This window comes from Piliocolobus tephrosceles, chromosome 8 (assembly GCF_002776525.5).
Source record: "Piliocolobus tephrosceles isolate RC106 chromosome 8, ASM277652v3, whole genome shotgun sequence".
In the NCBI taxonomy this organism is placed as follows: domain Eukaryota; kingdom Metazoa; phylum Chordata; class Mammalia; order Primates; family Cercopithecidae; genus Piliocolobus; species Piliocolobus tephrosceles.
This window is the reverse complement of record NC_045441.1, coordinates 99765803-99793119: the sequence shown is the minus strand read 5'-3', so window position 1 is coordinate 99793119 and position 27317 is coordinate 99765803. Positions and strand designations below refer to the sequence as shown.

At 38.5% G+C, this 27317-nt stretch overlaps 1 protein-coding gene across 4 annotated transcripts in view; it reads right to left on the bottom strand.

Annotated features, from left to right (window-relative positions):
- Positions 1 to 24841, bottom strand: part of HBP1 (HMG-box transcription factor 1) — a 34621-nt gene extending 9780 nt beyond the window's left edge. The window contains exons 1-9 of one of the 4 annotated variants that reach the window (XM_023183081.2): positions 24268 to 24841; positions 19082 to 19379; positions 13349 to 13532; positions 10774 to 11002; positions 7105 to 7246; positions 6588 to 6699; positions 6391 to 6503; positions 3642 to 3798; positions 2789 to 2933 (exon numbers count right to left, since the gene is read on the bottom strand). In XM_023183081.2, the coding sequence (XP_023038849.1) occupies positions 2789 to 2933; positions 3642 to 3798; positions 6391 to 6503; positions 6588 to 6699; positions 7105 to 7246; positions 10774 to 11002; positions 13349 to 13517 (1067 nt within the window). In that variant the 5' untranslated portion in view covers positions 13518 to 13532; positions 19082 to 19379; positions 24268 to 24841. The remainder of the gene's footprint in view (positions 1 to 2788; positions 2934 to 3641; positions 3799 to 6390; positions 6504 to 6587; positions 6700 to 7104; positions 7247 to 10773; positions 11003 to 13348; positions 13533 to 19081; positions 19380 to 24267) is intronic. The other 3 variants (XM_023183082.1, XM_023183080.2, XM_023183079.2) reach the window with 3 other exon arrangements.
- Positions 24842 to 27317: the final 2476 nt, after the last annotated feature.

Sequence of the window (27317 nt, the reverse complement as noted above, 5' to 3'; positions counted from 1 at the left end):
CAATTCTCAAGTGTTTCAGAATGGGCTACTTACAACAGAACCTTGAATTATGTATGAGAACTCATCAACTGATTGCTGACTTCTGATTCTTGCTGAGCTAGACACTACTCACATGTCCTCTGTAAATCATGACCCGAGAGTTTGCTTGGAGCAGTTCCACTTGGACTTTTTCCTCTTCTTACCTCTTTATCTTCTTGCCCTCCCTAGGCCAGGCATCATCTCCCTTAACCAATCCAATCCACAATGAAAATATAGTCACTTTCGGCTTCTCAATTTTGTCCTGGTTTCTCCATGATGATACTACCCATTTCCACTCCTTTGCAGGGTGGGTGCTCCTGCTGTTATACTGAAGTTACTCAACAATAAAATGAGACCAATGACTAACGTCATCTTGGGAGTGATTATTATTCAGTGAGATCAAATGGTTAAGAATTTGCTATCTCAGAAAAACAGGAACTAGGCAGGCAAGTTTTCCCTTTTGCTTTAAAAAAGTTTTGTGCTATGTAATAATATGTAAAATGTACATATATATGTAAGTTATGAAGCATACAAATAAATGAGTGACCCCACAATTCAAATTAAGAATATTTCTAGTATCACTTAAAGTTCCATATTTGCCACCCCAGAAATAACCACCCTCCTGAATGTTTATCATTCCTTTATTTTTTCAATTTTATTATGAAAATATTACTCATATATACGATATATAAATACTATAGTAGCATTAGTTATATTACTTTCTTTCTTAATATGTAAGACACACTGTTTCATTATGCAGAAATGACTGCTAATCTTTCAAAAGTCTACTTACAAGGTTGACCCTTGATTAATTTCTAGAACTTGGATTTTGAGGGGTCCCATCATTCCCACAACTGAGTAGCTTACTATGCCTAAACTGGATGTACAAACAACAGTTTACTCTGAATGCCTGCTTTCCTTTTGGAAGTTTGGATTTTGATATGTGCCAGGCAGAAGAAACCTACGTGACCACTCTTAATAAAAACCCTAGGTGCCCGAGTGAGTCTAACGAGCTTCCCTAGGAGACGAAATTTCATATATGTTGTCACAGCCCACTGCTGGGGGAATAAAACATGCCCTTAATCCCACTGGGAGAGGATCCCTGGAAGCCTCGCTTCCCCCAGACTTCACCCCACATCTTTTCCCTTTCCCAGTTTTGCTTTGTATTAATCCTTTTGCCATAATAAATCACAGCCATGAGCACAACTATGTGATGAGTCTTGTGAATTCTCTGAGCAAATCATCAAACCTGGGGGCTAGTCTTCAGGGACCCCTGACATAATTATATAATGTGTGCTACATACCATATATAATGGTTATTTTATTTATTTCTAAGGAACATGATTCCATAAAATAGACTCATACTATGTATTTCCAAGACTTATTTTTACTAAACATTGTTTTAAAAACTGATCCATGTTTTAAAGTGTATACCTAAGGTTCATTTATTTTCTACTAATTCCACTATGATTATAACAGAATTCATGGAGTTACTCTCCAGTTAATAAGTATTGACAGTTTCCACATTTTTGCTATCATGAGCAATACAGCTACAAACTTACTTGCACATCTCCTTGAGCATGATTACAAGAATTTACTTCTCTAGGATATATATAAAAGAGGAATGAAATTGCTAATATATAATAATTTAATATATATAAAAGAGGAATGAAATTGCTAAGATAAAGCCAAATTATCTTCCAAAATTTTTCTATCAGGTTACAGTCTCACCAAAACATAGGAGTTATCACTAATCTATGTATCCTAAGTATCAGTCCTTAAAATTTTGACTCATTTTTCTAGTTTTTCAAAAAAGAGTGTGTATGAGGGATATAATCAAACAGCATTAAGAGTATAAGCTTGTAGACATTGATTGAGCATGTGGCTTGTGTCAGGCTCTATGCGATTTGCTTTTTTAATAATAGTTTCATCCTCATGATATATAAAATATATTAATTAAACTGAATGAAATAAAATCTACAGGCCAGCAGGGACTCTTGAGAATTCTCTACTTAGTGCCCGTACATGCCTATGGATTTGATAATCATCTTAAAGAAAGAATGTGTCTTTAAATCCCAGATATCTACAAGCAGACTTTCTCTGGGTTCCTTCTAGGAGCAAGGTAACCAATTGTTCCAGTTTGTCTAGGACTGAGGGGTGTCCTGAAAGCTGGACTTTCAGCACAAAAACCAGGAAAATCCCATATAAATGAAGATAGCTGACCAACCTTCTGGAGTCAGGACACATTGGTTCTTGTCCTACTCGGCCGCTTACCAGCAACGTGATCTCAGGAATGACCACTTCCCTCTCTAAGCCTTTAGATGTCAAGTTTGGGCTATTTTCTACTGTTTGTTAAGCCATACAACTAATGCCCTTGGTCAAAATGAGTATTAAACTAAGATACGGTTAACTAATATATCAAGAAAAATACAGTTAACTACAAAAAACACAAGAGATGTATAAGCTGTTTAAAAACAACTGGCCAGATACCACAACTTTTTAAATATAACTATCAAAGCTGAACCATTAAACTCTTAGTCATGTAATATGTGATATTCTTCCTAATCTAATCTAAATTGAGTTTTATAAACTCAATTTTCCTATATGACAACTATATGCAAAACTCTGTTAACTATTATACTTTAATCACCTAATATGTTTTCATTTCATCATTCTCAAATACTTCCTAAATATCTGACTTAACAACCATTAGGGAAATGAAGGGCAAACTTTAAGAGGAAAATAAAACAAAGAATTAATCCAATATTACCTTTTAAATGTATCAAAAACACCTGAATCATCAAAATTAATGGCATCAGGGTGTCCAGGAGGTAGACATACATCGCCAATATGAACTTCACAACATGGAATGCCATGCTGTACCACAGTCAAGCTTGGATAAAATGATGACCAACCTAAAGTTAAACAATGTTGCATAAAGGATGAGGACTCACAGAAAGCACCCTACTTTAGAACAGACATATCATTTCTATATCTTAAAAATAAAAAGTTATTGCTAAGTCTCAAGAGATTCTCTAACACAAGTCATGTATCTTTACAATAAAGTACTAGATAAGTATTTCCTTTCAGCAATGTAAAAGCCCTCCAAAACTAGCTTATCATTCAGCATTTTATTATATATAGAGCTCCTCTATCAATCAGCACTTCCATCAGTCTACAATGACAATAAGTGATAAATGATGACTGAGACCATGAAATAGTTTCTGAATTATAAAATTATGTTTAACATGGTGTTATTGTAATAAGGCTATGAAGAGTGAGTCAGGTTTATATCATATTTGGTAACTCTTAATGAAAATGTGATTACCAGATCACTACATTCCCCAAACTATACCCAGATAACAGAAAGCTTATTATAGTATGCTACATGAATCTAAAAATTTCTTATACTCACAGGAAATAGAGTTCCACCTGACTACTTTTAAGATTCTTAAGCACCATTAGGTATTATTATAAGCATTCCCTATGGTAGTTTTTTATTTAGTTTGAAAGATGTTTCCCCCTCAAATTATTTTTTCTTAATCATCAAAGCTACAGACATAGTTACAGATTTAAGAAGCTTTGTTTAAAAAACATTACTACAAATGCAATTCAAGCCCTACCTTTATTTTTAACATAGAAAGGGTGGTCCAGCTTACACTCTACGGTAAGTAAACCATCTTCTACTGTACCAGGATCAAAAGTCAACTTCAGTACAGACTCGCCAAATGATACACTTTCTTCATGTGATAACAACTTTAGACCATCAGAACCATAGCCCTGAAAATATATGCATAGCGTGAATGAATTGGAAATATTCAATTCAAAACACTGTGAAGTTCCCATTACATGTAAGACTTTGTGGAAAAGGTAAAAATAACCAAGACAGGATCCCTGTCATTAAAGAGCTTTCAAACCCAGTAGTGAAGAAAGACACATATATAAATAACTAGACTGGAATAAGCAATTACACTCAAGTATAAATAATGGTGATGCAGTTTAATAAAGAGTTATTAATTCCAAAAGAGAGATTAAGGAGGATTTTCAATTCCAATTGGAACTGAGAATGCAACTTAGAAAGATGGAAGGACATGCCTTGCACCAAGAAATCTGTAATTAACAACTTCTTTGGGGAGTGCTGAGTATTTGCTAAAAATACAAGGTGAGTTCAGATCGGGGGCAAATAAAGTTAATAAGGAGAGGCCAGTTAGTAAAAGCCTCTTAAAGACAAGCAAAGTACTTACACTTTTTGCTTAGAAGGTATTGGGAAATCAATCAAAGTGTTTTTATCAGCAGACTGTCAATTTTTAAGATGATGGTAAATAAGAAGAGACTCTACAGAAGGAAAGATCTCATATTCAATTACTTAAGGATATAATGAGAGACACCTATTATAGACCTGAATTGACAAGTGCAATGGTAATAGAAGCAGACTAATTTAAATTCAATGAATATTGAGCATTTAACACATGCCACATGGTAGGATCTGAAAATACAAACACTAACAAACATGATCCTTACCCTTACATTCACCGAAAAACAAAGGAGACAAACATGCCAAAAGCTTGCTATAGTATCCAAGCATAATTATGCTAACGCATGAACAAGGTAATGAATAAGAGAGAATGACTTAAAAATTTTTGCAGAATTAGAATGAAATGAATATAAATGGAAGAAATAGAATAGTAAAAGACAACTTCATGGTTTTGAATCTGGTAATCAAGAAGGAGGATAATAACAACTTTAAAAGAATAGGAGAAAAGCTAAGAAGAGGAAGAAAAGGTGAGGGTAGTTTTGGTCATAATAAGCTTAGTTCAAAGAACTGACTGATATTCATGTAGAGATATCTAACATGCAGCTGGAAATGTGCAGGTGAAGGTTATAGACATAGACTGGCAAATAATGAAATTACAAAATCTTCTAATTCTCAGGGCTACAGGAGACCTTAACAGTAATCCAATCCCATTTTTCAGATCAGGCAGCCAATACTCAGAGGGGTTAACAATCTGCCTAAGATCAGTAACACAGATAATTGCTGGAGAAGCTATAAAGAGAGTCCAGGTTTCCTGACTCCAAGTCCAGTGTGCTTTCCACAGGACACGATGGAGGTGCTGCTGACATTATCAGGAGAGAGGAACTGGTGAAGAAAGTGAAGGGGGCAGAATCTTTGTCTAATATTCAGCATGTGGACAGTCAAGTACCAGGCCTAAAAGACTGAGAATCAGGATGCTGCCATGCTACACAAATCAAGGGAAGACAATGTCAGGAACTAACCCAATGTGTCAAATGTTGTACAGGTGTCAAACAGAACAAATGAGGTCTCTCATCCTAGAAATCAGAATAAAGCTAGTAACCCTTTGAGACAATTTTTGTAGAGCAGTAGAGGCGAAAGTTAAGACTATTGTGAACTTTACTAAAGTGAAGAGTAAAGAAAGGGGAGGAAACTGAAGGCAGCCAAGACAAGACAGTTTTTCTCAAGAGACTTAACAGTGAGACACAGCAGGATCAAAAAAAGAATTTGTACAAGCACATCTCACGTGCCTATTTTCTTGCCTACAGGAGAGATGGAGAAATTAAAAATTTCAAAGTGAAAGGTGTCAACTTTATCCTAATATTGCTCGCTACTGCTTTTGCTTATCAACTTAGAAAATGCTAGTTTTAGTAACTTAATATAAAACAACTTATATAAAGTACCTTAACATAATTGACTGTCAATAATCTATAGGGGAATTAATCACTTTGTAGATTACCTAAGGCAAGGCTTTGGTTAGTTAATTTATTCATTACATACTTTTTTTTTTTTGAGACAGAGTCTGGCTCTGTCACCCAGGCTGGAGTGCAGTGGCGCAATCTTGGCTCACTGCAAGCTCCACCTCCCAGGTTCACGCCATTTTCCTGCCTCAGCCTCCCGAGTAGCTGGGACTACAGGCGCCCGCCACCACGCCTGGCTAATTTTTTGTATTTTTAGTAGAGACAGGTTTCACCGTGTTAGCCAGGATGGTCTCCATCTCCTGACCTCGTGATCTGCCCACCTCGGCCTCCCAAAGTGCTGGGATTACAGGCATGAGCCACCGCGCCCGGCCTCATTACATATTTTTAATATCAGTTTTCCCCAATGTAAAGTGTATAAAACACAAAGAAGCACCAAGAAATACACTATTTCCCATCCAAGAAAGCATGATAGAAAGGCAAACCTAAAATCAATGCTCCTCCCCATCAGACTAAGCAATGAGTGGTCATAAAAGTTATCTACCTAAAATGTAAGATGTCATTTAAATATGAAAGTGAATGGAGGAAATTTCTGTAGATTAACAACATATCTTGTTTCATTTTGAAAGATTTTGAAAAATTTTTTAAGACTTTTAAATTAACCTTGTGAATGCCCATTTGAAGATCTTCCTCATTATCACAGCCTTCGGCTCTAGCAAAATCTTCAACATCTTGCCATTCCTTATTGCTTCCCTTATGAAAGCACAGTCGTGTGCCTAATGTTTAGGTAGAAAACAAGTATTAGACATGTGACTGTACTAGACAAGTAAGCTGTAGAAAATTCAAGGTTTTTTTTTTACCTTTCAAAAAACAGTGCCAGACAGTTGAAGGCCAGGAATTGCACCATCCCAAATCATCATCATCTGACAGGGAGGACATGCAGAAAATGCCAGATTCTGACTCACTATTTGCCTATGGAGAAAAATATTATCAACTTTTTTATTTGTTTTTAAAATACATCTTTTAATATCTGTTTTCATCCCATGTCTTCAGGCCCATGCTTGCAGGCGGGTAACTTAATAATTCTAAACTGAGGGAAAATATAACGCCTTCAAAAACTGAAGATTGTCAGGCTGTGGGAGAATTTGCTAAAAAAAAAAAAAAGACACACACACACACAAAAAACAAAGTTTTTGGAAGCTTAAGTTATATGCACATTCCCATTAATAATAAACTTTACTAACACATAGTAGAGCTGTATATAAAATCAAATCCAGATCACTAACAGAACAGTGAGACTATTTCCTATGGGGAAAGTTAATGTATTTCAACTGTTGTGCAAACTTTATAAAAGTTTAACCTCATAAATAAACTTACCCTTTCATGTCTTACTGGTGTTTCCTCCTTCCAATGGTGATGAGGGAAGGCTGGCTCACTCTTCGAAGAAGAGGACACTGGTGGAGGGCGTGCATAGGAATGTAAACTTTTGCTAGTGGCTATGATGTGTACAGGAGATGATCTAAAATAAAGCAACAGTTTTAACCGTAAGCATAGGTCCTTAAAGTAGATCTTTCCTGTTGATGAAATAACTTCGTATTTAAAATGCCAATGTTATTACATTGAACACATCTATGGTAAACATGAATAAAGACAACAAGATTTCATTTTATAATCATATTCCTTAACTCCTTATCCAAATCCTCCTCACATTTTAGATATCATTTTTTCAGATTTGACAATATATTTTAAATTACGACTATGGTTTCATTTATCCCATTCATTTTTCTATCAATACACATACATGTGTGTATTTCATTCGTGAATGATAATATCCACTTATGTGGGGCGTCCTATCCACTTCTTTCTTCTACTTTCAGGTACTCAGTAACTCCCAGTATGAAGACAGCATTTAAGCTTAATGTAACCAACTCTGAACTCTTTATCTACCAACCACATATCACTGGGCAGATATAACAACTACCTTAAAGCAAAAATGCTTAAACTTTTTATAGCCGAGAGCAGCCCATCCACCCTCCTCGTAACTGGACACTGTTTCTTGTTTTCTAATACAAACTTGGTGAAAAGCAACTACATGTAAGGTCTAGTTACTTTTTCTCCCCAAGGATCACCTTAAAAAAAAACTTTATCCATTCCCCTCTTCTCTTCCCCTCAAGAGTCTCTTTTACCAGACAATGCTCCCTTTAGAGTATATGGAGCTCCCAGGAGCATACCCAGATCCTTCCCTCACAAACAAACCAGATATTCATGGGTGGGGTAACAGAAAGAAACAAGCTTATAAAGGATGATTAATGATGTGTATGGACTCAGCAGTCTGGAAAGGAAGCAGAGAGGAAGACAGTCAGGTGGGGGAGGGAAAGCCATCTGAAGGTAAGGTCCCAAATCAGGATAATTGTCTGAGATGCCAAACAGAGATGTGGTCCTTAACAGAAAAAGTTTATGCATGTCTGTACTAATACTCTTTTTAAAAAGGAGAGGAAAGGCCAGGTGCGGTGGCTCACGCCTGTAATCCCACCCAGCACTTTGGGAGGCCGAGGTGGGCAGATCACGAGGTCAGGAGATCGAGACCATCCTGGCTAACACGGTCAAACCCCATCTCTACTAAAAATACAGAAAACTAGCCAGGCATGGTGGTGGGTGCCTGCAGTCCCAGCTACTCAGGAGCCTGAGGCAGGAGAATGGCATGAACCTGGGAGGTGGAGCTTGCAGTGAGCTGAGATCGTGCCACTGCACTCCAGCCTGCGCAACAGGGCAAGACTCTGTCTCAAAAACACAAAAAAAAAAAAAAAAAAAAAGGAGAGAGAGAGAGAAAGGACATCTTTCTAATTTTTTCCTTATTTCCTGAGAAACTATTAGCCCTTCAATTTCTACTTTATCCTCATTAACATTTTTCATTTTACCTTTCCAGAAATTACTTTTACATAAGGATCGATACTTTGCTTTCATGTTCACATCACTCCTTAAAAGGCCCTCAGATATCCATGCATTTTAGCATACTCTCCAAGTTTTGATTTCAAATTATATGCTGAATGTTTCATCTTTTGCCCAAAAACTGCCCATCCTGTTATTACACATTTAGATATAAAAGAAGTATCAGAGAATGGCCAAACTGCTAAATATTCCTTTTGTTCATCCCTGACTCCCTAATTTTAAAAAGTGAGTTTTATCAGTTCTTCTGTTTAACCACTTAAAACAGAAGTGACAAAAAGTATAAATAAATAAAAATGAAGAACAATGTGATATTCTAAAATGTATATGGCCTGAATACTCTGTGAAAATTAACATGCTAAACATGTCTAAACACTCACAGCATTGATTTCTTCATTTCTCTATCTATGCAGGGGTAATATAAATTTTTACCTGTCCTCAACTCCTTAACTACACAGTTAAGACTTCAGATATCAAAGCTCAGTAACATAGTTTAACACCCAACAAGAAGTTGCATGAGCAGACAGTGTTAGGAGGCAGGCCAGAGAGCAGAGCATTACTCAAAATGCTGGACAGAATAATACATCCTCAGGGAGATACTCCTTTCCTTATGTCTTATGTTTTTATTTACACTGATTTTCTTCCGAAGGGTTTACACACTTTCCATAAACTGTATTATTAATCCTATGACTCTGCTGTAAAAACTGAAAAAAGGTATTATCTCTAGAGAAAGAAAACAAATCCAATAGTTAAATTGGGTTTTTTAAAAAAATAATAATTTTTAGCTTTTTGACTATTAAGATTACAATGAAAACTAGGACTATAAAGGAAATAGGAACTCTGAAAGGAAGTTTTCTTTCCTATGGAAACAAACATGGAATTAAACTGAAGTTAACTAAATTCAATTTGCTCTAGTCAAGATCAATATCCTGCTAAATACAAGAAAAGCAGCACAACTTAATAGATTACAAGAAAAGTGAGATTTCATACCTAATAAGTTTATTCTTTGGCAATGCATTACACTCACTTAGGAGCACTAACAAAGTTTACAGTTATTCCTACATTACCTAGTATAACACTCTGGTCTATCATTTCCTACTCACAGGTGTGCAAATATGGGCATTTCTCTCCCTTATAAACTGTCATATTTATCCATTTCTTTTTAGGGATAAACAATAAAGTGTTTTCCATTTAGGTCTCCCCAGGCATATTAGCTGGAAGCTTCCATAATTTCATAGCACAACTACTCATTTTCTTAAACTCTGTCTGGATATATGAAACAGTGATTTTGCCCACTTTTATTTTATTTTATTTTTTTTTTTTTTTTGAGACGGAGTCTCGCTCTGTGGCTCATGCTGGAGTGCAGTGGCCGGATCTCAGCTCACTGCAAGCTCTGCCTCCCGGGTTTACACCATTCTCCTGCCTCAGGCTCCTGAGTAGCTGGGACTACAGGCGCCTGCCACCTCGCCCGGCTAGTTTTTTGTATTTTTTAGTAGAGACGGGGTTTCACCGTGTTAGCCAGAATGGTCTCGATCTCCTGACCTCGTGATCCGCCCGTCTCGGCCTCCCAAAGTGCTGGGATTACAGGCTTGAGCCACCGCGCCCGGCCGATTTTGCCCATTTTTAATCCACTTTTGTAAGTCTAAGATTTCAATATTAGCAAATTTTAGAATTAGCAAACAGGCAAATAACATAAGGCCACATAAACTATGGAAGAAATAAACCTAGACCAAAAGGAACCCAACTCAAGGTTGATAAAAGTTTAAAATATAATCTTGATTACAACTCTGCTTCTTTAGACAAATATAATTTTCATTTCTGTATGTAGAAATGTACAATAAAATTATTTCATGGTCTTATTTTAAACATTTACAAATATTTTTTACTCTATGGTTCTCATTATCACCTTTATCTAATTCTCAAAATATGAACTCATGGTAGTAAGTGAAATAAGTCTTTGATCATTAGATAAGGAGTTTAATTCTATGACTTAAATTCTAATAATTTAAAGCACTATTACTTTTAAACTAGAAAAAATTTTAAACAAAACCTTTTTGCAATGATAGAATTTTTAAATAAAAATATAATCAATGCTCCTACCTATTGTAAAATGAGCACTGCATCAGTGGACTTTGTGGACTGGTCGCAATATTTGCCAATTCTGTTAGCCAGTCCACCTCATTTTCACGGTAAGTAGTTTCTGGTATGTCTGAGGTATTTTGGTTCCAAGATGGTCTTGTGTATTCTTGATGTGAAACATCTGAACTCAACTGGTACATGCCAGATTGAGTAGGATCACTTTGAACTGCCTGAAGTTCAGGAAGGTCATCTGCAAATAAGCACACTCAAAATCATAAAAAGGAAATTACTAATACAAGGAACAATATTATAACTGCAGTTAAAAGAGAAGTCAATTTTAGCTAATTAATTTTGAGAGAGGAAAAGCATAAATTTAACATTCTGTTCACAGACTGGAAAAACATGGTTTGGTTTGTGTTTTCTGCTTTTTATTCCCCCTAGGTTTTTGTACCTCACCTAGGAGAGACCCATATGCCATTGAGACATTTTTACATTAACAAGTTAATGAAGAAAAGAGCATTTTATGTGTGCATTATGTACTTACTACTCACATACTTTAATAACCTGTTATACAGACTATAATGAAAACAATAATTTACATAATATAGATCACATAAATATTTATGCTACTACTTACACCACTCTGTGTTAAAGTCTTTCTTTTCACTAATAAATTTTGATCTTGTTAATATTTACTGGTTATTTACTGGTTATTTTTTCCTATAAGTGCATTCCTAAAAGGTAGTTCACGATACCCTTTCAGTTCCCCGTAAGACGACTAGAAATATTACCCAAGTACCACTCATGTACACACCAAGCACTATAAGGAACACTGAATTCCAAAATACTGAATTCTTTAAAAAAAAAATTATATACATATTCTTTTAAAAATATATATATATACACATATATTTGTATGTATGTGTGTATGCAGTAGGAAAGAAAAAGCACCTTTAAGGCTTAAAAAAAAACAACTCTCCATGAAACACATACTACAAACTCTACAAACCTACTGGGTCCCTTAAATATACAAGTCAAGAAAACTTCTAGTCTCCTCAATGTCACTATAAAAGTATGTATAATTCTATTCAGGCAAATATTCCAGAACAGTCTACTAAAACTGAAATGTCTTAATCTTTATAAAAAAAGAAAATTTTTTTTTGAGACAGGGTCTCACTCTGTTGCCCAGGCTGGAGTGCAGTGGTACAATTATAGCTCCCTGAAGCCTTGGATCCCTGAGCTCAAGTGATCCTCACGCCTCTGCCTCTCAAGTAGCTAGGACTACAGGCATGTGCCCACCATGCCCAGCTAATTAAAAAAAAAAAAAAAAATTGTAGAAATGAGATCTCGCTGCGTTGACCAGGCTGGTCTTGAACTCCTGGTCTCAAAATGATCCTCCCACCTTGTCCTCCCAAAGTGCTGGGATTACTAGCGTGAACCATCATGCCAAGCCAAACTGAAATGTTTTAATTAGAAGTACTGACTCAGGATATCCATTCGTAAAAACTGACTTCTTTCATGGAGTCATGAAGGAGCCAAGGAGTTCTAGAACGTCACACCAATTTAAAATAATTCTACCCTCCAATTTTCATGCTGGTATAGCTATTTCCTTTCCCTCATTGCCTTTGACCAACATTCATTTACTGCAAAGGGTTCATTTGTTTCTGAAGTTCAGGAAATTAACTACTTTTTAAACGAAGTCATAGGTGGAAGGGGCATGTTATTTTACTCCCCTGGGCCCTAAGTTTCTTAGTTCCTCCTTAAACCAAAAACATGATGGAGGGAGATCAACTACCTGATTAAAATGGCACTCCTTGCTCAAAAGTAACCAGTACTCAATAAATACTAGGGTCCAGAAAATCCTTGGCATTCAAGCAGGTTATGTGTCCCAAGAGCTTAAGATCTCCAAATTTCCAAACATTACCACAGTACATAATCTCCTCCATTTCATCACTTGTAAAAATAAGACAGCTGTATCTTCTCCCCAGCATTTTTATAAATATGAAGGGAAACCCCCATATATTAAATGGGGGCAACACCAAGCTGAAAAGCTGGGCAGCAAGCCAAGGTCACTCATTAGCTCTATATTCCTGAACACCAGCCTCGAAGCAATACAATTCAAAAATATACCTCAACAAATTTACACATTTCTACAGGTCACATATCTCGAGGAGTAGTTCAGCAATAGTGACAACAACCATAAATGTCAGATCCTCAAGTTTCAAGGGTCCACTGTAATTTCCACATCCTACCAGCAAACCTGCCACGAAGAGTGGCTAAGCATATTTTACTGAGCTCTCTCGAGTATATTTCAAAAGTAGCATCTTTCGAAAAGCCACAAGTCGGGTCTAGTCTTTATACACAAAGTAGTTTAGTTTAATAATCTGTAAATGAGTCTCTACAATAACCATAAATAGCCCAACTCATGTTGATTTTAAGTACTATTTTAAAAGCAATAACAGAATGTTGAAAATTTCTAATATACAAATACTTCATATCCTTTTCTAGCCAGTCAAGGTTGGTGGAGAAGTGTGCTAAGTATGAAAAGTTATCTGAATCTTAGTGAGATTCCTATATAACTTTTAACTTTGCTTACCAAGCTCCATGTGCTCATCACAAGAGTTATATCCAGGTGAAGATGGCAAATTCTCATTACACTGCAGCAACTCCAATGAGTCATTCATTCCTGAGGCTCTCTTGTCCATCACCAACAGGAGTTTCTGTACTGCATTAGGCATCTGATTTGTCTTCACTTCCCACACCATGTTATGGTGCTCTGACTTAAAATAAGAACAACATGAGAAATAATGTCAAGTCACGCAATTTGGGCATTACACAAACCTAAAATAAATCAGAGACATGACAATGTTGGTTTTTTTTGTTGTTATTGTTGGTTTTTTGAGACATAGTCATACTCTGTCGCCCAGACTGCAGTGCAGTGGCATGATCTCAGCTCACTACAAACTCCATCTCCCGGGTTCAAGCAATTCTCCCGCCTCAGCCACGGAAGTAGGGGGGATTACAGGCATGCGCCACCATGCCCAGCTAATTTTTGTATTTTTAGAAGAGATGGGGTTTCATCATGTTGGCCAGGCTGGGCTCAAACTCCTGACCTCAAGATATCCACCCACCTGGGCCTCCCAAAGTGCTGGGATTACAGGCCTGAGCCATCATGCCCCGCCACAATGTTACATTTTAACTTAATTATACACTGCCATTTATAGCTCCCTCAAATCCTTTAGACTCTGATGACTCCTTAATACCTTGGCCTACAACTGAATACTCAGCACTAAATTACATCTCAATCCCAAAAGATTAATATCTTGAATTATAAAAAAAAAAAAAAAAAGTATTTTCTGCTGAAGAAAAATGGCATTATATATACTTTTATTTCTTTAACCTAGTAACCTTCCTTTCAGATGCAAAAACTGAGACTAATAGGGCTCTTTTTTTCACTTGTACCTTCAAATTCAAAAGGAAATTTAAAAACTTTCCTCAATAAAAGTTAAAAAGACTGGAGGAATATTCTATTTTTTCCTTTATTTCTTTTTAAGATTCTATTTTAATGTCTCTATTGATTGTGTTTATTTTGTTTCCTCATTCTGAAAGTGAACTACTTCAGCACACTTAAAAAAAAATACATTTTCTTTTTTTTTTGAGACAGAGGAGTCTGGCTCTATGACCCAGGCTGGAGTGCAGTGGCATGATCTCGGCTCACTGCAACCTCCACCTCCTGGGTTCAAGTGATTCTCTCGCCTAAGCCTCCCGAGTAGCTGGGATTACAGGCGCGTGCCACCACGCCCAGCCACTTTTTTGTATTTTCAGTAAAGACACGGTTTTGCCATGTTGGCTAGGCTGGTCTCGAACTCCTGACCTCAGGTGATCCACCCGCCTCGGCCTCCCAAAGTGCTGGGATTACAGGCATGAGCCACCGCGCCCAACCAAAAAAAATACATTTTCTAAGTAACATTTAAGAGTTTCCTAAAATGGTCATATATTACAATTCTCATAAAAATAAAACTATTCTTAGGTTTTCTTAATGAAAATTTGGGACCTAGCCATAATAAAAGATACCTGTCATTCTGAATAGGATATTATGTCTAGAAAGATGAATAATAATCATGGGAAATTTAAACAACTAGTAAATCTACCTGCAAGCCTACAAAATTATCAGAAGGAAGAGAATATGGGTTAATACATTCAAATAATTTCTCAGCAAAATCCAACAACTAAATATTATTATGAAAGGAAAATGTGGTTATACCTTTTATTCCACCCTTTGGACAATGATCAAATTAGTTATTTATTTAACATAAGCAACAGTGGTAAGATTTTCTGATTTCTCAGGCTCTAGTCTAAATTCTATTTTTTAAAAAAGTTCCAGCCTGATGCAGTAGCTAGTGCCTATAGTTCCAGCTATTTGGGGTAGACTGAAGGGGGAGGACTACACTTCAGCCTATGCATTGGAATCCAGCCTGGGCAATGTAGCAAGACTCCATCTCTTAAAATAAAGTTCTAATGAGTAATAAAGTTCTAATGAGTGAATATGAAATACACAAAAAAAATCCTGACTTTTGCAACAATATATTCTTCCTCAAAACAAAGCAATAAAATATATTGCTGTTAAAAGTCACTGAAAGTCACTGGGGTACTACCCCAGTGCAGGCTGATCAAAACTGCACTGAAAAAATGTTAATCACTTAATATTTATAAGCTTGCTAAGCCATGATGTTAATTACCAATAAACACTGATGGCACTGATAAATTTCTTTCTACAAAGGCTTTTTCATGATCTTTTTGGTTTTGAAACGTATTCCTGACTAGAAAATACAATCGCTGTGCAAAAAAATGGGAAAAAAAAATTTTTGGAAAAAAAAGGAATAGAATGATTACTTCTAACCCCACCAACCAGACTTACTTTTAACATTTTGATGTATTACAATCCAACATATTCTTCATATACATGTATACTCAATCATGTTTTTCTTCATAGTTCATATTATAGTTTGATACCTTTTGGCGTAATGTAAGTTCATAAGCATTTTCCTATGTCATTAATTTTTTTCAAAGCTTTAAATGGTTAAATATACATCTTAAGGATCTACCAAAACTCACTTATACCCTCTACTGCTAAATATGCTATTCTGAGTTTCTTTACTCTTCTAAACACTGAATTTATATTCTTATTTTTAAAAGTATTTGCTTACATCTGATTATTTTAGATGGCTAGATACAGGGTTCTTGACACACAGCCCAGTTCCATGCATATTGCCTTACCATATGTCTAATATTCCATTTTGGATGCTATCTGCCTATACCCCTCAAAAATAACCCTTATCCTGGGCACTGCTTGAAAGCCTTGCTCAATACTGACTATACAATGTATTATGGTGTGGCAAAAAGGGCACTTGGTTAGATGTAAGGAAATGGGTTGTGATTCCAGCTTGATTACTTACCAAATATATGACCTAAGTGACTGAGTTTCTCTTCATCTGTAAAATAGAGCTAATTATACCTGCCCTACTTTCCTCTGACAGTAGTTGTGAGGATGAAATGAAATGGTGAAAAAACTGTAAAATGACGTCTTTTGAAATTTTTTTATCCCCAGACACAGGGCAATATTAAACATACTTTGGGTCTGTAATGTCCTAAATAGAACAGTTACTGAAAATACATAGTTAATAGGTGGAAACCAGATAGCTATTCAGTTTCAACAGTCTCCTCCCTGGAAAATATTATGACAAGTCATCCAGCACATCTCAATAAAAATAATGCATCATGCCATTACTTTAGGCCACTAAAAGATGAAATTTGGAAGAAATTAACACTTCTCCAGTTTAGTACAATGTACTGATCACAATCAGTCTTAGCATATAGTTACAGCAAATATGCTGGGATATAACAATTTCACCTACAGAACTAGCAACTAGAGAAAATGTGTAACGCAAATCTATTTCTCAAGTATGAAATCATGATTTTGAGCCTCCACCTTCTCCTGGGGGAGGGGGGGAAATGGAGCAAATTTAGTTTCATCAGTGATTCTCAACTCTACCCTGTGGCACACAGAATCATATATATGCTTTTAAAAAAAAGTTTCCCAGGCCCCATCCCCAGAGGATCTGATCTATCTGGCCTGGGGTATGGCTCTGTGCACTGGTTTTTGTTTCCAGGTGCAGAATATTGAGACACATTGGGCTAAAAATGGTTGCTAAATTCCTACTTATTAAAAAATCATTTATTTAATAAATACTATGCACAGGGCATTGTATTAGATGAACTGTTGGACCTCACTAATGAACAATTCATCATGAGTCTCAAAGAATCTACACTTTAGTGGAAAGATATAAGCAAATGACCAAAGTTCTACAGAACAGGTCTTGGCTATGAATGGGTTAAAAGAAAAGAAGGGGCTGGACTCTTTGTAATCCCAGCACTTTGGGAAGCCCAGGAGGGCGGATCATGAGGTCAGGAGTTCCAGACCAGCCTGACCAACATGGTGAAATCCCGTCTCTACTAAAAATACAAGAATTAGCCAGGCATGGTAGCACATGCCTGTAATCCCACCTACTCACCAAGCTGAGGCAGGAGAATCGCTTGAACCGGGAGGCGGAAGTTGCAGTGAGGCGAGATCACGACACTGCACTACAGCGTGGGTGACAGAGGGAGACTCCGTTTCCAAAAAAGAAAAAAAGCCGGGTGTGGTGACTTACGCCTATAATCCCAGCACTTTGGGAGGCCGAGGCGGGCGGATCATGAGGTCAGGAAATCGAGACCATCCTGGCTAACACAGTGAAACCCCGTCTCTATTAAAAATACAAAAAATTAACCGGGTGCGGTGGTGGACACCTGTAGTCCCAGCTACTCGGGAGGCTGAGGCAGGAGAATGGCGTGAACCCGGGAGGCGGAGCTTGCAGTGAGCAGAGATGGCACCACTGCATTCCAGCCTGGGCGACACAGCAAGACTCTATCTCACAAAAAAAGGAAAAAAAAGAGAGAGAGGTCTCCCAATGAGAGAAACTCACATGAGTAAACTCATATAGCTGGCAAAGTCCTAGTGAGCTCAGAATAACGTAGAATCTAGTTTTACCACACAGTAGGATGGCCTTGTGTGTCATGTGATCATGAATACTGTGGCTATACTACTACTACCATATGGAAAGGTAGTCTAGGATCAGAGTCTTCAATTGTAGTTTAGGAAAACTATTTACAGACAAGAATAGGGGCTCTGAAATCAGGGTGCCTGAGTTTATATACCAGATTGGCCACTTATTAGCTATGTACCCTAAATAATTTACTTAAAATCTTCATGCCTTGTTTATAAAATGGAAATAAAAGTACCTACTTCACAGGCTGTTATAAAAACTCAGTGAGGGCCGGGCGCAGTGGCTCAAGCCTGTAATCCCAGCACTTTGGGAGGCCAAGATGGGCGGATCACGAGGTCAGGAGATCGAGACCATCCTGGCTAACCCGGTGAAACCCCGTCTCTACTAAAAAAAAAATACAAAAACCTAGCCGGGCGAGGTGGCGGGCGCTTGTAGTCCCAGCTACTCGGGAGGCTGAGGCAGGAGAATGGCGTAAACACAGGAGGCGGAGCTTGCAGTGAGCTGAGATCCAGCCACTGCACTCCAGCCTGGGCGATAGAGCGAGACTCCGTCTCAAAAAATAAATAAATAAATAAATAAATAAATAAATAAATAAATAAATAAATAAAATAAAAAAATAAAAACTCAGTGAGATCATGTGAAATGCTCAGAATAGTGCCTAACACAAAGCCTTCAATGTACAGTGGCTAGTGTTATGATTAGCAATTATCAGACAATGAAGAACCACTGAGGATTTTTTTTTTAACAGAGGTCTGACATGATCAGAACTATACTTTAAAACTGTCTCTTTGAGTCTATGGACAAAATCATACTGAAATACTGTATGAGTATGTAGGAACACCTGTAACATTTTAAGGAGGATATTTAAAAAAAAAAAAGAGCGAGCATTCACATTCCCAGTCTCTCTATGTAAGCCACCTGTCTCCAGCTTCCTCTGCAATGATTCTCCAAAAAGGCAGTTGATAATATCAGTGCAGATTCCTTATATAGTAACTCTTAAGAAACTAGTCACACTATGTGAGTTCTTTAAACAGCTAATATTAACAGTTTAGATAGGAGATTTTAACTCTTTCCGTAGAAATACTTCCGGCATCTTAAGCATACAGAATATAATTTAACCTATTTTGATAACTAAAAATCCTTATGGATATCTGTACAATGCTTCACATACAGATGTGAGCTACGTAGTCAACCCTATCTGAATTTAAAACATTTCCTACTTTTACCTTTATTATGAAATTCAGAAGTTGCACTACACATGTATCTCTCTTCAGAGCTATCCTCTGTGCATGAACAGTGCCATTCTTGGGGTCCGCAGAAGCACAGCTGCAGTCTGTCTCGTCTTCCCCCTCCCTCTGCAGAGCTCTTTGGTTTCCTCATTCTTCCCAACTAGAACTTTTTTCTTCCCTACAGTAGGTCCTGCAGTTTCCAACATTCACCAAGTATGGTACACTAACGTCTCTTTGCAACTTCTATCATTTCTTCAGCACTTTGTCTTAGTTATCAACCACCATCCCAAAACTCCTTAAATGAAGTTGGAAAAAAACATTATTTTAATTTCAAAACAGAGCTACCTATAAATAACCAAAGGAACCAAATAAATATTTACTGAATATAAGTTCTATGTGTTCACACCTCTCATTGCTCAAGGCTATCAGAAGTTTGGTCCTGAGAAAACTGAAGTTCTGCTACTGTAAAAGTACCATACAGTAAGAGACGCTACATTTCAAGACAACAGACTTCGGTTTCATTCTTACTAGCTGTGTAACCGGGGACAGGTCACTCAATCTCAGACTTACGGTCCCTCTACTTACCTCACAGGGACATTCTGAGAATTCAATACATGAAAACAAAATTCAAAACTATATACAAATGGAAGTTTTCTGTCTCTTCTGTCTATTCTCAACTATTTTGGAGAAAGAAAGCAAGGTCTCCAATATAGTAAAGGAATACCAGTGAAGTCCTTACATTTTTTACTCCCCTACATACATTATACTAATTACATACTCATTTTGATAAACAAGCTCCTCTTTCAAATATCTCCTGGTAGAGCTAACCCTATTGTTCATTCACGCTTTTGTATACTGCTTTGGTATCAGATTCAACACAGCTTGCCTTGTAGTTTAGTTAACTCTGCACATGTCATCCCTTCACTACATCAGTGATTCTCAGTAAAATTTTCCAGAAGTTGTACTCTGAAATGTCATGTTCAGTATTACAAATTTTACTTTCTTGGAAGGCCCCACTGCTTTTGGTATGCAAACTTCCAGAAGCAAATATCCACAAAATCTTAAGACAGGAGAGAAAGAGAGAACTAGAAAAAGCTAAGTCTCAATGAATGAAGAAGGAAACTAGGTTTTACAAAATGCCTACACTTCCATGTATTTCATTTAATTTTATTTTAAACTCAGAACAACTCTGTGAATAAAGTGTTATTATGGATGAAGAAAACAGGACTATGATGACTAAATGGGACCATTTTCTTTTTGAAGGGGAGAGCTGAAAGGAAAAAAAGACAAAAGGTATAGGCCAGCATGGGTTACTTCCTGCTTTCAAGTGGCTATTATTCCCTGAATCCTTACCTTTCCATCACCATTATGGAATTCACAGCAGGATTTTCTATATGTTCTCCCCTAATCCTGCAGGATTTCCATACCTAGTCCAGACTATATGCTCAAATTGTTCTCAAAGAGTGAGTGAAGAAAAGGTAATTTGCAATCAATTTCTATCTCTGAAACTGAGGTATTTTAAATGGATTACATAATTACATGCTAAAACAAGCCTCCATAACAAAGTATATTAAATGCAACTTTCTATACCAAAAGCATCTCAGAGGCCTTAATGCTATTCTTTTAAAGTATTTTCAACAAAACTTCAAACAGAAGATTTCACAGATATTTGTCTACAACTCGAGTTTGCCACTGGGCTAAGAAAAAAGACAAAACAACAAAAACCCTTAGTGGATTTGTTTTGGTCACTTACCACTTTCATGGCCCTGAACAATTAAATTTCTAGGCCTGTTTTCTTTTTTGGACCCGTTTTTTTATTCGTAAATAAGACTAGTGGCCTGGCTCAATGGCTCAGGCCTGCAATGCCAGCACTTTGGGAGGCCGAGACAGGAAGATGAGCCCAGAGTTCAAGACTAACCTGGGCAACAGAGCAAGACCCCATCTCTAAAAAGTTATTAAAAATAAGTAAAAAAAAAAAAAAAAAAAAAAAAAATGGGACTAGTACCTATCTACCTATCAGAATTGTAGGTATAAAAGATATTACATCCCACAGACACTGCCCAATCCACATCTATACAAATTCTTAGTAATTTCATGCTCATTCATCATGAAATGCTATATTGATCAAGACAACAGAAAACCCATTAATAGCACAAGCAGTCATCCACGAACTGTTTTAGGAGTACTGTCAATTCAAGTAAGTATTTAAGATGAGTCATATAATAAAACTTGACATCATCTAGAAATTCTTATGAAACTTGTTTTCCTAAACTTGATTGTACTCCTAAACATGTTTACATTATCTATAAAAACTTGTGGAAAAAGCTTTTTTAAGCTGTTTAATAACTTTTAAAAACTCAATGAACCACATTACGAAGAAAATTATTTTTCTAGTTTCTCTATAGAAAATGATAGTAGAAATTATGAAGCACCAAAGTAAATGCTGATCAGTATATGAAAAATGTGAATGTTACTGACATCAGGCAGTTAATAAGAATATTAGAGTATGCCATTTTCCCTGAATTTTGTGATAAGCAGGTATCTGACAGCTTTAATTTTTTTTAATTCATTGTGATTCATTTTTCTATTCCAAGTAAATACTCACTTTTATACTTAACAGACATAAAATTCCTGGCATTGACTTTTTTTTTTTTTTTTGAGAGTAAGTCCTGTTCTGATGCCCAGGCTGGAGTACAGTGGCCTGATCTTGTCTCACTGCAACCTCTGACTCCCGGGTTCAAGCGATTCTCTTGCCTCAGCCTCCCAAGTAGCTGGGACTACAGGTGCGCGCCACCATGCCCAGCTAACTGTTGTATTTTTAATACAATTTCACCATGTTGGCAAGGCTGGTCTCGAAATCCTGACCTCAGGTGATCCACCCGCCTCAGCCTCTCAAAGCGCTGGGACAGGCGTGAGACACCGCGCCAGGACAGTAACTTCTAACGGATAATGTATGCGGGGGGGGGGGTGGAGAGGGTACCAGTATTTTTATTTCAAACACATACACAAAACACCAGCTTGCAATTCCCCAGGAAGAACCTTCAGCGCAGAGCAGTTTAATAAGTCTGTGCCATCATGCCGCATGCCTTCTTCACTGGGCATTTCGATTAGTGAGGAAAGAATCCAAGGAAGTTAAAATATAATGGGCCGGGCGCGGTGGCTCACACCTGCAATCCGAGCAATTTGGGAGGCCGAGGCGGGCAGATCACGAGGTCAGGAGACTGACACCACCCCGCCCAACATGGTGAAACCCTGTCTCTACTAAAAATACAAAAAAATTAGTTGGGCGTGGTGGCGCGCGCCTGTAGACCCGAGGCTGAGGCAAGAGAATGGCCTGAACCCAGGAGGCAGAGGTTGCAGTGAGCTGAGATCGCACCCCTGCACTCCAGCCTGGCGACAGAGAAAGACTCCCTCTCAAAATATACATATATAATATATGTATACATATTTCTTATATATACACATATATATAGCGAAGAAAACAACTCTTATGTTTGAAGTCTGAGAGGTATGCCCTGTGAAATACACAGGATAGCGGAGACATGTAAGTGGGCAATCCTGGAATAATGTACCCTTTTAACTAGGGTATGTAGTTAGGAGTTTCAGAAGAAAGAGGAAAGGTTTTCGAGACAGAAAACATAAGTGGGTTTACGAAACTAAGATGAAACTACAAAGTGAAATCAAAACTTCACTCTATAATTGATCCGTCGAGTTAGCACAAACAATATTTTGTTTTAAAGTGGTTAAATGGTTCCTCAAAAGTATAACATAACCCAAAAACTTTAAAGAGTGGATTTAATTCTCAGTGTAACTCAAATTTCCTTGAAACTTTGTCAACTACTGTCTACCTAGCAATAACTGAGTTTAACCAAGGAAACTGAACAGATGACCGACTCTACCACTCATTTGCAAGATAAAATAACAACAACAACAACAAAAACTACAAGACATACATTGCAGATTTAGATCACTGTTAAATGACCAGAAAAGTATTTGCAAATGTTAAAATTATTCTAATTCTCAAAAAGTACCTTTAATTTCAAAACCACTATTAGGAGTGGTTATGGCTATTTAGAAGGAAGTAGTATTAATAAATCTAAAGCCTCCATCCGAGCTGTTAGTAGGGCTCCATCGCTTCCCAGTATGTATAACTCCTTTTCTAAGCCTCCTCTCGTCCTGGCATCAATGGCAACGTGAGCCAGAAACAGAACAAACAGAAAACTTGAGTATTACCTCGCTGTCAGTGCTCCTTCTAAAAACGACAGTAGCTGATAACTCCCTAAGTATGAACTCTGGAGTGCAGAGTGCACAGCGGAGAGTGAAATACCCTAGACAGCACGCAGCATTTAAAGCTACAAAAACCTGGCTGTTGACTTCGCCTGGCTTGTTTTGTTGTTTCAATCGGCCTGCGGCGGCAGCATAGGTTGAAAGGCGGAGGCTGGAATCGCCTGCCAAGCCTCCTCTTTGGGTCACACAGAGCAGCGCCTCTTGGTTCACGCCAAGTCCATCCCCCACCCTCTTTCGCCATTCATCGCGTTCCCCTCCCTTCCCCCCATCATGTGACCGCAGCCCGGACTCCGGGCTTGTTTTTCCCCTCGGCTCTGCCCCAGCGCGCAGGCGCCTGGGAGCCCATTCATTCGAACTGCGTAACAATGAGCCCCGGGGCCCAGCGGCTCCGCGAGCTCCCCGGCTCGGCAGGAGCCCCCTTCGGTCCAGAAGGAGGCGGAGCCTCACTGGGGTCCCCCACCTCAGGCCGGCCCCCCACCCCTGGCCAAGCTCCGACCCTCCGCCCACAAGCGGGGAGTTGAAGTCAAACTTTCCTGGGCAGCCCGGGCGCCGCGTCGGCCCCTTCCCCCGCCCTGGCCCGCCCCATCTCCACACCCGGCCCGGCCACCCACCGCGCGACCCGACCCCGAGCGTCGCCCTCCCGCTGCCTCCTCCCGGCTCCCGCCCGAGACCCCCTAGCGCCGCCGTCCCGAAACCCAGGTGAGGTGAACTCGCGGGAGACTCTGGTCCGGTGGGCTGGCCGCGGACACCAATCGAACGGTTAACTGCCCCCACTCCAAGGGCAACCCTCCGAGGAGGAGGAACGAGGACCCGAGCCCTTCCGGCTGCCCGATCCCCTGCGCTCCTGCCCCTCCCTTCCCCACCCCCACCTCTTCCCGAACTGAAAGACAACAAACCTGCCGCGAAGTGCCGGCAGCCCAGGCGCGGGCCGCCCCGGCCACGACAACACCACCAGCAGCTCTCGTACCCCCTCTCCGACCGACGTCGGCCTCCCCCGCGCGGGTTACTGCTCCCGCCGCCGCTCTTACTCCTCAACCGAAACTTTCCTACTTACCAAACCCGTCGCCATTACCAAGTCTTTCAAGCTTCGTCTTCCCCCTCCCCTCAACCCCCTAGGGGTTGAGCCCCCGCCCAGCTCTTTCGCCCTCTTATTGGACTGCAGAACTGCCATTCGGTTGTTCCCCTTTCCCATTGGGTGGTACCGTGGTCCGTCTCGGGGGGCGGGCATGTATTGACTTTTGTGTTGTGTTTACTGGAGAAGATGGCGTGTCAATCACAAGAGTAAGTGCTTTGGATTGGACTACTGCCGAGAGTCCGGGGACCTGAGCCAAACTTTGTCCCCGAAATGGATTGTGGGTTCGTAGTCTCAAGCCTTGGTCCTTGGCTATGGGAGGCTGCTGGCCGGGGAAGAGCTGGACTACATATCCCAGAGGCGCTAGCACAACGCAGTCTTGATAGTAAACAAGAGTCATAGGGACACGTGTATCAGCTCGTTTGTTTTGGTGTCTGGGACAAAAGGGAGGGGGCGGAGGAAGGGAGTGTTTTAAAGCTTGGGCCTCTTCTCTTCCTCCGGGCCTCTGCTAACACTTAGAGCGGCCCAAACCTCTTGCAGTACCCAGTCCGGGCCATAAACAGCCCGAGTTGCTCGCTGCTCACGAGTTTGGCAGGAGGCCAGGGTATTGTTTTAGTGCGAGGGGAAGGAGATGACTGCACCAGCGGAAGTACTGCAGGCTTGCGAGGGACTTGGTCACCAACAAATCACGGTCCCAGGCACGAAGGGGCCGAAAGTGATGCTGGGGGCTCCACTGGCAGTGGGAAGAACTAAAAGTCCTTTCTCCTGTGCCTTGCCTCACCACTCCCAGGACAGCAACTTGAGATTGCCTTGTCATCTCTGTTCATTTCACCTAAGATGTGTTGAGCGCCAGCTAAGTGCCAGGAAGAGTGAGGCTGGGGAATGGACTATGAGCAAGCGAGAAGCTCGGGGTCTAGAGAATTTACAAAGCGGGGGTGGGGCGGGGGTGGGCGTTTACGAAATTGAGGCAAGTTAAAGCTGTATTTTCCATATTGATTAGTATGCTTGTTGGTTAACGTAATACAGAGGGGCATAATGTATGACGTAAACTGGATTTAATTTGTGAATCATTATCGGTAAGTTTCTCTGGTGAGTTTTGTTAAACCTCTTCTGCTTCTAGACGTTTTCCCACTGATGAAAGAAACTGTCTTTCCACTTCATTTCCACTAGGAGTTCCTCAAGTTACGAATTCTCTGACTTACCAGAGACGCTTCCCGGCTTTATAGTTACCTTCACTTTAAACATGGCTGTGCATTCAGTCGGCTGCATCTAGTCAATAATTGGTGTCTTTACCATTCACATTACAAAGGCGTGATTAAGCTTTTCCCCTCTTTGAACGTTTAGCGTTCAATCATTTAAATTGTGCTTTAGATTTTATAACTTTAGATCACATATATGCTTAGTACGATGAGGAAAACCTACATTAGTAAGAAATCTGTAAAAGCAAACTTTTGGACAGAGCCAGAAATCACAGCTAGTTATTTCTTTAAAACCTCCTGCATTTCTTGGATTTTTAAATATACCTGAAAGCCGCATAACAAATCAAGAAATCCAAAATAACCCCGCATATGTTGAAATCGAGTTTAAAATTCTTGAGGATTCCCCATTTGAATCCCTGAAGTGAAATTATGGATAAAGTAGTCCTCCCATGTGATCAAATGTTTACTTTCTATGTTCACAAATAGTAATAAAACATTCTATTTTTTATTAAAATAATTCAGAGGAGAGCCAACAGAATGCTTAATTCTTTCCCTGAGGAAAAAGGATAGGATTTGAATTTACCATCTTTCAGAAATTATTAGTGACTCAAAGAAATGAATGTCTCAGCTACTTTTTATGGTTTTCTTTAAAAAAAAAAAAAAAAACAATGGAGGGTCATCGTGTACTACAATTGACAAAAAAGAAAAATCTGTGAAGTTCACCTATTTATTTAAAATTGTTTTGAGATATTTATGTCTAACTCCTTCTAGGAAACTAAAAAGCTTTTCTCTTTAAAAAAAAAAAAAAAAAAAAAAGCTGGCAAGAGATTGAGATACTGCTTTACCCCCTCCAGTACACAGACTGTGAGATCTGCTTTCAGCTAAACCTTATTTTTAAAAGTTAAACTATTTTAAAGTTTTTACCAAAAGCCTTAGTGGTAATATTCTTTTATTGGGGAACACTGGAAATGGGAAAAAAAATTCAACTTTAGATCCAGATATTGTACAATATATTACAAATAATAATTTATCCTTTAATAGCTCTGTAAAGCCTTTTCCATTCATTCAGAAACATTTAGTTCCATTTTTTTACCATGGTGCCAATTATTGAGAATAAAAAGACAGAAAACATTTTTTGCATACTTTTTCTCATTTTTGTCCAAGTCTTTAATATGAGTTAAATTTAGATAGTTTAGTCACAACTGATTAAATACTAGTATTAGAATTCGCTACACCTTTAAGTGGACAATGAGTCCAATCTTCTGACTTCCCTGGGGGGCTGAATGACCACATTAGTACCTTATGTGTATTTGACAGGACCTCATCATTAATTGAGTGACCAATAAAACTAGCCAACTTATAAGCCAGAACAAAGATCAAAGTACAAAACTAGTAAGATCTCCTTGGAAATTTTTACATGTTCAAATTATACTCTCAAACTAAAACAGATATAATCACAGTTTTTAACTATCCTTAAGATGTTTCCATGATAAAATTGACATTAAAAAATCAGTTTCTTTAAATAACACCTCTTCTTGATTGGTACAGTCACAATATCTATACACACATGTATACACATAAAATGCAAAAATATGTCAAGAAACTGTCAAAATGTCTTTCCAGCAGTTTGTGAAGTTACTTCTGTTATCTTAAATATCAAGTTCTAATTTGTTAG